Source organism: Solenopsis invicta, chromosome 11, assembly GCF_016802725.1.
Source record: "Solenopsis invicta isolate M01_SB chromosome 11, UNIL_Sinv_3.0, whole genome shotgun sequence".
NCBI lineage: Eukaryota > Metazoa > Arthropoda > Insecta > Hymenoptera > Formicidae > Solenopsis > Solenopsis invicta.
In genome coordinates, this window is record NC_052674.1 from 4,102,290 (window position 1) to 4,114,718 (window position 12,429).

The window sequence follows — 12,429 nt, forward strand, 5'->3', positions numbered from 1 at the left end:
AGTTAATAAAGAGGATTTCGCTACCTTTTACATTTCTCATTATGTATTATAGATGAGGTGATTGCTCGTAATTTCCTGAATTCACTTAACCAATAACATCTCAAAGCGTCTAGCGGAGTCATAGCTGCTTCTCAACGCGGAAGGGTTCAGCCTCAAAGGGCAAATCGATCTCGCCGCAAAGCCGATAATCCGGCATCCTACCCCGTCAAAGTAAACGAACATCACACACAGGCGCCTTACCAGGCACGATCCGACCCTTCTTCCCTCCTCCCGCCCCCTCCCTCACCATGCAGCCCTCTTCGTGTGCTCCTACCCCGCGGAGATCTCCCGTGACCTCACGTTGATGCGAACCAGCCCTCCATCTCCCCCGCAGCCACCAAGTTTTCCTCGATCGAGTGCGACCAACCGCCATTACATTATACTTGGTCTCACACTCGTCGCATAGGAGAACCTCGGCGCTCGGGTTAATATCAGTGCAGCTGCAGCTGCATCGCTGTACTACCGTGCGCGCCAAGATACAGGCCTAGGGGGTCAGCAAGCGAGAGGGAGGAAAGAGGAGGATGCCGAGATGTCGTGGAGGAGGGGTCTACGACATTGCCTACCGTCTGGTTTCCCCGGTTCTTACCGCCTGTTTACAATCCTGGAAGACTGAGCCTGATACACACCGCTAGTACTGCCAGGTATGGTAGCCGTCGCCGGTTTGGTACTTGACGCGGTTTACAACGGACCGCACGATGCACCACACCGGAGAAAAGTCTTGGCGAGGTTCAGAGCACTAAAAGAGTTTACCTACGAAGAGTATTGGCTAGCTACCAGCTCAGTCGGCGCGGCGGAGTGGAGAACAAGGCCGTACTGAGGATTTAAGGTTACGGACGACGATGCCCTCGATTATTCGCATGAGCTTCCAATCTCAATATGATTTATTGATTGTGAAAATTTTCTCCCAAGCAAGTTATGACGCTCATTATGTTGTTCAGTGGACGGATTGTTAAACTGCATTATTTATTACTAATTATCCGCTATTATTAGTAAAACATGAAGCACGTTCTGAAATTATAGGTTCTTGGGTTCAATAGGTCGCAGTAGGAATACCTTTCAGTTGAATCAGAATTCCGAATCTAAACTTCTAATAAACTCAAACTTCTCCCTTAAGTACTTGAAATCCTCATGTTCTTTGCAAAGAAATAAAAGTAATCAATTTCCGATTGGTTATGGATGAGGATGCGCCTATTTGAAACAAGTGTCCCCAGTGAAAAATGATAATGCAATCGATGTCGAATCGATATCGATTCGACGTCGAACTCATCAAACTGATATCGAGTCGATAGGTTATTTCTCACTGGGTCAGAGATGAAATTCGGGCACGAGATATCTCAACATTTCGGAAGAATGTACGGGACGCATCAGGGATGACTTCGTATGCAAGCGAAGTAGCCTGGAGGTGTATGGAGATTTCGGGACCGATAAAAAGGAAGGGAATTCTGAGCGGGTGGAGAAAAAGATGGTTCGCACAGGGAGGACGTGGCGAGAATCGTGTGACCTTCGATCTCAAAGGAAACCTCCGGTTCTCCATATCCGACGAATGATGTCGTTCGTTAGCTCGTTCCATTGGCCAGCGGCTCTCAACTTGCTCTATCTGGAATTCCAGGAGGAGCGGCCGAGTTACGATGATATCAATACTCGCGAGATACACCCGCGAGGGAGGAGCGCGCCATATCTCTCGCGATACCATTGTGGCGTACCAGCATCTACTCTACGAGTACACTGTCTGCTAAAAGTTCCAAGGAATCGCTTGAGAAAATTGCGATTTAAAGCACGGATTCTCCAAAGTTAAAATTAATCACCGAATTAAGCGAAATGTTCGTTCACGAGTTCAAATTCGATGAACATCGTAAAATTGCTCTTTCGCGTTGTATCGTCAGCCAAGCATCGGGCACCGACGTAAATTTTATATTCGAGTTTATTAATATTTTACATACGGCCATTTACATTTCTTATTCTTGTAACCGAAGTGTGTTGAAGTGTGAAGAGTATCGCGTCACGGTCGAGCAATATGCTGAACATAGCCAGCACGCGATCGTTATTTACACCGCTACCATAATCCGCGGCGATTAGGCGCGCTTATCTGCGACGGAGCAGAAAATCGAATGAGTTTTGCCTTAAACGGCGACTCCAAATTGCGTTGAAATATAAACATCGTTCCGCGTGAAATGAGTGCTTTTCCACACCGGAGCGACGCGACGGCGCGTCCAATACATGACGAGCTCGTTGCTTCCAGCTCCCGCTATCGCTATTGCGCCCTCGCCGGAGGAGATAAAACCGTCGGGCGCCAGAATTCCATGTGCGTCACGTTTGCGTGATGCGTTTTGAAATTCGAAGCAGGTTTCGGTTCCTTCCAAGAGTTACATTGGCCCAGGGGCAGAGCCCCTCTTCGGCACATCTCTTCGCGGTATTGTTGCTTTCATCGACCTCTTCTTCTCCTCGTTATATGATGTAATTCGCCACACGCGTCTCCGAGATTCTCGGACGCGCGGAATATCTACACCGCGTCTCTCGCCTTGAACTTAAGATACCGTGTATACCGATAGAAGACCTCACGTGTGTCGGCGTGTATGAGCCTCGTACGAGAGGTCTCGCGCTTCTAACGAGTGTGCACGATTACGCCAGTGGCGTAGAAAAGTGCCGTTGCTTCATTTGCGATGTATTATGTCAGGATACGTTTTATTAATTGGCCATTGAAATTATTGAAACTAGATATCAACACTGGAATCATATCATGTATAATTAATGCTCGAAATTCGAATTATTTATCAAGTTATTTGAGTAATTTGTAATTTAATATTTATATGTTATTTAATAAACAAAGTTTTTTTACATTTACGTTTGCAATAATTCTCACTGATTCTCAACTATCTCAACGTTTTTGCAATCGTTTGCTCAAATCTTTTTCATTTCTCTATAACGATCTCTTATACCTCCATGGCGGATATGATGTAGTATTTTTACGACGTTGCCGGTGGGCAATTATGCGTTTTTCATCGAGAAAAGAGCAATGACTATCGTCTGCCGCTCGTAAGCGTAATGAGTCCGCGTTACTAATGATCGTACGTTTGTAATCACGTCGAAGGACCGGATGCCGCCGGACTCGCCGATCAATTGGCAATACTTGCGACCTTGGCAATTACTATGAACCCGTTTATGGCCCTCTGACATTTTTCTAGGGAGCACAAAATGCCATTTGATCGCCATCGTTAATTTCGCGGTAGCTTTGAACAGGCAATGGCGGGTGTTTTGGAGCAGCGTGACATTTCGAACAACGACGTTCATGTTCAATATAATTTGGTTCCTAACAAGCTTGTTACAGCCGCGAGCCGTTACAAACGTGTTCTTATTCAATTAGCTTTTGTGTTAAAAATTTTACGACATTCAGGTAAATTAATTTGTTGAATTACTATTACTAAATTTTATCTAATATACATAGATAATTTTATTATTAACAAGCAAAAAATATCAGACATTTTTAATTTTTATTAGTAAATTTTATTGTTATACAATCTTGAATCTAGTATCCTTCTGGTTATATTATTTATTGAAAATTTCATTAAACTTGGGCAAATTAATTAGCGGCATTCTACAAAGGCATGATACAAAGAGTAGCAGCATGATTACAAGCAGAAGATAGAAGTTTCGAACAAAAAAATATAATTAACAGAATAATATTTATCTAGTAAAATTATGAAATAAAATTAACATTAAAAAAATTATAAGTGTCTGGTAGATTTCTGACCTGTTGCAATATTAATAAAATTATCTAAATATCCCTAATTGGGTCAAATTGACTTTGTTTTAATGTATATAAACTTTCTGTTATTGTGTCTTGAATTTTTTTCTGAAATTACGCGTCTCATGTCCCGAAATACTCTGTATACAAGTTAGAATAAAAATTTAAACGCAAAGTCACAAAGCAAACAGGCGTGATTTTCGAAAGTAACGCTAATAACGTTCAGCAACTTTTTGTCAGCTTATGAGGGTAACCGCCCTTGCGCTACGCGGTCTAACGACGTCCGTGTAAGCCAAGGATTACACTTCCTACACGCTTACTTGCCGTTATCTTGAGGTAACGACAAGATTAATCCGTCCTTTCCGGCGAAGAGTGCCGCAACAAAGCGGAACGACCGCACCCGCCGGTTTTACCGGAGGAAGTTGTACTCTTCTGCCTGCACTTCGGCATGCACCTCTCGTGTCTGACGCACGTTCCTTTCCATGTCCGGCAACGTTCATCTTCCCGTCGACACTCACGAGCGTCAGATCCGATACAAACGCGTGCTGGAGATGCGCGTATAGGTATGCTCCTCTCCTCTCATGCGCGAGCGTGACATAGGAGTACTTGGAGATACGAGGAAGGTAAGGTAAGCAAGGCTCGTGCCCTGCCCGCGCGGTGACTGAACCCACACAGCATTTCACGTAAGGAGCGCACACGCATGCACCAATATATACGCACGAAACCGGCGTGCACACACGTCCGCCCGGCCGAGACATCGGACTGAAGAACCGTTCGGAGAACCGAGGATCTCATCAGTTAAGATATCGACGTGCTTTTTGGATTAAAGCGCGCGGCGGAGATTTAACTGTGCGCATGGGTGGAGAACGGTGGAAACTACTCATTAATCCGCGTTATTTTGTTATCGCGCGATCGACCCCTAGGCCGTGAGAAGGATTATTACTACGAGACAAGTAGGTATAACGACTGCGAAATTATGTGACGTTAACAGAGATATTAAATCTCTTGAAGCTTGTTATAGCCTTTTTATTATCGCTGTATCTTAGATAAATTTTTGCAGAGATTTAAAGGTGTAGTATCACATACGCCATATTATTACAAACTATACCAATCAAATATTTTAATTAAATATTAATTTTTAATTTAAATTTAATTTAAATTTAAAAATCCTATTATATTATTTAAATATTTTTTAGTTATATCATCCTTTCGCGAGTTACATATGATAGAAGTAAAAAAAAAACTACGTATATAAATCTTTATAAACCTAAATCAACGTTCTTAAAAATGTATCTGGTTCACGCGTGATCTAAATTGAAAACAGATGCACGTAATCGCTAGCAACTCAAAGCCACGGCTCAGCGCATCTCCCGAAGGGTTTGTTTAAGTACGAGGAAGTACGCGGAAGAGACCGCAACTCTCGGGTGGAAGTGGAGCTCTTCGTGTACGTGGAAGTATATACTCTTTGCTCCAGTCTGTCATAAACCTTCCGAGAAGGAGCGTCTTGATTACAAATGTCTCACTTAGGAGAAGTGACATATTCACGACAGTCTAATCGCCGCGTTTGCATTTGTGGAACGCTCGAGGGTATTTATCGCGCCGAAGAAACCGAGCACAACTATCGAAAATAATACTCATTAAAAAAAATTCACGTACCTTGTCCTCGCATGACTTGTGACAAATGTACTTGCACACTGAAACAAAAAAAATTGAAATAAATAATATAATAATTATAAATTTTTCAGTCTCGTTAACTTTCCGCAAACTAGGTAGACAAATCATATGGCAAACCATGTGAGGTATCTCATACCTCATGCTTACGCATTCCACACTTCATCATAAGTATACTAATTTAGTACGACAACGCCAATGTTATATCATCAACTTTTCCCTTTAAGGTGAAAAATAAAACAAAATTGTAATTTATTAAATTGTGATATGGAATTTTAAACTCTCTGTTATTACTGCCTAGCTTGGCTCGTTGTTATGTTTTTCCTCTATGTTTTTCATATTAAAAAAAATAAAAATAAAAAAATTGTGGCAGTTTAAATCCTATTACTGGATGTGCTCTCATATCCCACCTAGTTCACCGAAGGTTAATTTTAGTGACTAAATTCGTTATTAAAATTCGTAAATTTATAAAAGCATGTGTCTGTAAATTTTAATTTGTAGAGAGTGAATAATTTCGAAAATTTTGTTTGTACATTATTTCACGTTGCAAGTCATTAAAATCATTATTATTGTAAGCATTATAATCGCTTCTTTGGTCCACGCGGCACGCTAACTTACAATCATGCTAATTATCCACTAGATATGAATGCCCGTGATCAGCCCGACCCAACTTTCACGCGCGTCCACAAATAATATGCGTACGATCGAGGATGCATTTCTGCATTAATCGTAGTAATCATCTCGTGTAATCTGGAGCAGGGCAATGAAACGTAATACCAGTAATAACGTTAATAATAATAATAAAAAGAAAAATGTCGAGTTTCATCCCTGGAACGGCCTTGTTTCGAGGTTTTAATCGACACCCTCAGAAGCTTCCGTATCAACGATTGATTCGAGAGTACTACCGACGAGAGCCAGCTGTTACCCACTTCATTGCCCTGAAGGGAATGATGTTATCGACTCACCTCTGCAGCAGGAAGCTTGCTTGATCACCGCCTGGTGGCATAAATGACATGGTCGAGGTTTGCGCAATTGCTTGGTGCGGAACACGTGACACTGGGGTTCGAAATCGCTCTGAAACAAGAAGAGGATCCAATTATTACGATGACCGTTTCGGGTGAGCAAGGAAGGAAGCGATCGGCGCCATTCCATATACTTTTTGTGACCGACTTTTTCGTCGATATCGATTAATTAGTCGCGAAAACCTTTCAAACGATTAACTTCGTTAAGACACAGGATTATAAATGAGGAATCTGTTTAACAGCGGGCTCCTCGTACTCGAGGGGGTCTCTTGAAACAAGGTCGCAGACTTCAAGTCTCGAATTAAATCTTGAACACATTATCATAATGAAGCATTTATAAACAAATTATTAGATTGGGAAATATCAATGTTTAAACACGAAAATTTGTCTAACTCAAGGAGTCTTTTAATTCATCAATTGTTCATACGTATTCATGCACAAATGCAACTTTGTTCTATAAAAATTGTACTTGCGCATAATGCGATTAACGAATTGAAAAACTCGCCTGTAACACATTTTTTATAAATGTATAATATTATTTAATGTTAAATAATATTCTAGGTATATTCTTAGAATATTAAATATAATATTCTAGTTAATATAATATTAAATAATATTTCTAAAATATTAATGTAAATATGTATTTTATTCAAATAAGAAATAAAGTGTAAAAAATAAAGTTTAAACGTGCTATTTATTAGCAATAACTTTATAATATATTTCTAGAACTGTTTAGTCCTTCAAATCTCATACTGTATGAATATTTTCATAATATTCCACGGATATTAAAATAATAACACCCCAAGAATATTATGTAAAACGGACATATAACATTACATTAGAATATTTCTACGATATTAAAAAATATTAAATAATATTCTTGGAATAATGTGATAATAATATAATTTTAATTTTTAGTAATATTATAAGAATATTGTATACTTATAGAATTGACATTATTCAAATATTTATAAAATCGTAACGTATTATATCAAAATGTAGAAAAATTATTTTATTATCCTGTTATCATATTCCACAGATCTGGATCATTAGTGTCACATTTGTCACAAGGGAAGAGATAAAAAAAGATCCTGCAACATCAAAAAGATCTAAATGAATCAGAATTTAAACAATATCGCGATTAACAATAAAACGAACGTTTTTTTCCATCAATTTTTTTTGGAGCGTGCGTTTGCAACACTGCCGACCTGCAACGAGCTCATACGATTAATCACATAACACACCAAGGATCAGCTTCACTTAATCACTGCTCCGAGAATCTCTCAACCGTTCGTTTCGCGGCAATTATAATTATTCTCATGTGTGGCTTTTCTGCGGCCGCAAATGGGGGGAAGTCTTTCGAGCGAGAACGGTGCATAAATTGAGAAAACAGAACAGCCATTCATTAGGCTCGCGTTTATCCCCGGATACTCTGCCGGCGCGGTGAAACGCTGGTTTGTATGATTTCAGTACGACAGTCAACCTGTTAACAGTACTTAAGCCGGTGTGCAGCACTCTATCGGGGGAGGCACAGTTCGCGAAGTTATGCGCAAATAAGCGCCCGAGGCGCACTGCATCTTCCGCGAAGAAGCGCGGCCTCCGATTACGGACACGCGATGCACGTGGTCCTCTTCCTCGAGAAATATCCCATCTCTTCACCCACGTTCGAATCCCCGCGGAGGAAAACGCAGATTTGAATACGAGTTACAGTACACTAGCAGTAAGTTGCGCTCCGTGAAGCACGAATGAGCAATTGCGTGCATGCAGACAGTTCGAAAATTCACATAGGAATAAATCCTTTTAGAGTAAAAATATACTACAGATGGTACAGATCCAAAATGCTTTAAGGAAGGTAATAGATTTACATTACTCTTTAAAGAAACTCATATTTTCAAAAAGAAATGAAACAAATTATATAGAACAGAATACATTGCAATGTACGAGCATGACTTCGTTATGGTTTGCGTAAGGCTCGTGAGAATGCGTGCGAGAATTACGCACACGCGCGTTTTCCTTGGCGTTTTAATCATCGCGCGTGTGCAGCGCAGTAATAAAACGTTTTTTAACAAGTCTCGTAATTGAGACGCGAGAAAAACGCTCGAAAGAGAGAGAACAAAGAGAGGAAGGAAGAGACAGAGAGAAAAAGAGAGAGAAATCCTTGAATGAATTGCACGACATCCCATCGTTTTGCTGTGTTAATTTTATTACACACGGCAAATTTTTTTATCAACTTCGATTCGCAACGGATACGTTAACGTGAATTACGAAGCACCACGCCATTACTGCGATGTAATATTTCGTAATTATCACTTTTATTAGCATCGTGAAACACGAACGTGCTATGAATTATTATAATATTACACAGACACTTCAAACACGAAGAAGGACTTTTTTATTGAGCATTATATGTCGCGGGACTTTTTTCACTCATCATTGTCATAAACGATATCGCGTACTTATTTTTTTTGCCGAACGATAAAAAATGCGTTTCTTCTTTGTATTCTTCGTTTAACGCCGAACGGCCACGAAATTTCATCGACAGACACCGCGAATTTTGTCGAAATTACTTTCTCCCTGACTGATTTATTCTCACATAATGATACATTGTGATATTGCGTGCACTTTTCGTCGTCGTAAAAATGATTTATACAATGCGAGTAAATGTCACGCACACATGTAAACTTCGGAATAAATATAAATTCTTCGAAAATCACACGTATACATTTTATATACAAATGACTTTATTCTTTTTATTTGTGATTCATATTGTTTTCTATTATTCGGCACATTCAATATGATACCTATTATATTGATCTAAATAAGCATAATCTAGAAAAATATGAGACAATTTATAATATATGCTGTATCTAGTTAAATTTTTAGGTACTTCAGTAAAGAAAGAAAAGATGAATAACGATGTAGACTTAGCAATATGCGCTGCTGTTGAATTTTGTAACGATTATGCATACATCTTGCTAATTGCCGGATTCATTAATATCCCGCGACCTCTGACTTCATTAAAATGAAGTACCGCCATTGCTCATACGGGACCTAATTGATCTTTAATCTTCGCAAATTGGAAGAAATCGATGGGATCTTATGAACTTCGTGACTTTGCCCGTCTTTCAAACCTCTATGCAACGCTATTTAAAATTCCTTTAAGAAGATTTCCCATTCCCAAGCCCTTTTCTCTTCGCCATAATCTTATTCTTAAAACAATTAATGTAAATAACTTTAATTTTATTTTTTAATATTATAATTAAAAACTACATTTTTATATAATATTTATTTTTCTATGTTACGTATTAATTTATTTGATTCATTTTTATAACAAAATTAAAAATAAAATAGTATCTTATAAATTTGGCCAGCATTTTTATAACAATTAAAAGTTTTTAATTAATTTAATCGGATTTGCTTTTCGTTGCATTTACTTCGTTCGCAATTTAATTAAGTAGTAACTTTACTTCGTTCAGCAAAACTCGCATGGTTAGACGAATTGTTCGTGTATTTTTCATTCTATGATCAGAACAAGTTTCTGTGCGATAGACACGAACCAATTGTGCATAAATGAAACAATATGATGAGATTTGGATTAACGGACAGGCTGATTTAGAATCACCTCACAGTGGATAATCCACCTTGCCGCGACTAGATAACTATATTTCATAATAGATTCAATGGATCATGCGATATATCATGTAACGTGTAATTTCAGCATAGCGCGTTCCATGGGTAAAATACGTATATAACATTGTGCAGTCTAGTGTAATTTGTGATAAATGCATACAACGGGGCCAGTCCGTTTTAATGAATTCGAAACGAGCCAAATAATTCTACGGTGCTAAGCACCTGTTGTTTCAATAAATTCAGAGAGCTATTACAATCTGACGATAAATTGTAGTCAGTCGTGCCTATAATTTCAATGGTGATATGATTCAATAGATAAAATTTCTCATACGTATAATTGAATTATTATAAAATTTAAAATTAGATTTGTCTGTAGCACTTGTCCGCGACATATATAAAAAAAAAAAATTAATGGAAAATTAATTAAAGAGAAGTCAGGAGCGTCAGTAAGAGAATTTGTCTAATAAATTCTGGATATGTGGGTAATATAATATTATTTAAGAAGTATTACTGCATATTAATAATAGCAATAAATTCTCATAAATTTTTAATTAAACGTTTTTTAACGTAAAAAAAACCAATAATTTCTTACTAATATATTTTTTTTCGCAGCAATCAACTGCGATGAATACATTGATTTACTAAGTTAACAAATCTTAAAAATTATACCGTTAAACCAATATACTTTTAATAAATTGATTATATATTACTATACATTAATTAAATTTAAGTATAACTGTTTCATACAAAGATATAAACTTAAATCAAAATGTGTATGTATCCGTGAAAAATCTTTAAGGAAATTTTAATATGCAGCAAAACAAATGGAAATTATTTTTCGTTAATTTGCTTTTTATAATAATCTCTTGATTTCTGACAATTCGCGATTCTCTACATAAAAAGTTCAAGATCAGAGTTCCGCAATTTTTTTTTTTATAAAACCAGAACCTCAATCTGAATCTATTTATAGATTTTGCGTCTCTGATCGATCCTACGAAGCTTATGCAGAAAGTCAGATGCTTACAGAGCGTAGGTTCAAAGCTCGGCCAAGCGATTCAAGTGGCATCAAGTGCGCTTTCTCTGTCGCGATATCGCATAAGCCTCGAGCAGCGCGAGTTCTTTCGAAAGAAAACGAAGAGGAAGAAACGATGGGAGGCGATCGAGAGCTCGAACAGAGCTGGCTTTGTCGGGCCGCGTTCGCGCTTGCGACTCGGAATACTTCGACTTGCATTAACCGAAGAAAAGACGAGAACTCGCGCGTCCTGCCCCTCTAACTCTTCTCTTTCAGAGATTCAGAGCCTTCTACTTCCCCGATGATTTTATCCTCGTGTCGAATGGTCCAGTGGGTGGGCGATATGCAAGAGATACTGACGCAGACTATTATTGGAGTGACAGATAACCCCTAGACATTCTCCAACTTTTCTCCGACTACAATACACAACTATTTTATCTCTTTTATGAAGTTTGTGCTCATTGAAGACAAACATACTTCTAACAGAAAGTATTACGTACATTCATACGAAGCATGGAGAATAGAAATTTATTCACTTGAGAAGACAGAATAAAATGCATGTACCATTCGCGCAACAAACACCAGGCGCGCGCCATTAATCAACGGGACGACAATTCGCATTGATCTAAACGATCGCCATTTGATCATACTTGTTCTGCCGTCGCAGCTGATCGAACTGACAAACGGTTCGCCAAGGTGGCCGACTCGTGTCGGCGAGGAAGCGGCAGCTATGAAGAAAAAAAATAAACAAGCGATCGGATCCAGAAACGAGGCTAACGCTCGCAACGACAAGATCTCCGCTCGCATGGCGGCTCGTGCACAGCAAACGCCTTGTATCGCCGTTGGCACGTAATCGCGCGGCCACGTCTTCGCTAGAGCTTAGTTCCTCGAAAGCATCTCTGCGATCGCGTCACTACGGAAGCGGCGCGTGTAATGGAAAACGACGGCGCGGCGTGAGGCTGAAGAAGAAGTTGAGAAATGAATCATATCTGCCGCAGCGAGCGAAACGCCGTGCTTCAACTCTTGCTATCTGAAATACCTCTCATACGTGTTGTTTTCTAATGCGCGATGTGTCTTGGGTATTCGCAGCTTATATATCTTTACGCGCACATTAACAATCCCGCGTGTCTACAGATAAAATATATACTAATATTTTATATTATAGTACTCTCTATTTCACATTAAATTCTTTAAACATATCGAAATCAGAAATTAATCCGCGCGTTGCGAGAAAATGAAGATTACCACCTAAAGTTATAAAATGGTACTTCTTGTAATCGCTAGGGACGAAGGAAATAACTTTCAAGGTGAGC

General features: G+C 39.0%; 1 protein-coding gene across 6 annotated transcripts in view; it reads right to left on the bottom strand.

Moving 5' to 3' along the window:
- LOC105194673 (tensin-1) overlaps nt 1-12,429 on the bottom strand; it is a 203,578-nt gene that overhangs the window by 109,063 nt on the left and 82,086 nt on the right. For all 6 annotated transcript variants that reach the window (XM_011159715.3, XM_026130838.2, XM_026130837.2 and 3 more), the window contains exons 2-3: nt 6,418-6,526; nt 5,438-5,475 (exon numbers count right to left, since the gene is read on the bottom strand). In XM_011159715.3, coding sequence (XP_011158017.1) covers nt 5,438-5,475; nt 6,418-6,526 — 147 coding nt within the window. The remainder of the gene's footprint in view (nt 1-5,437; nt 5,476-6,417; nt 6,527-12,429) is intronic.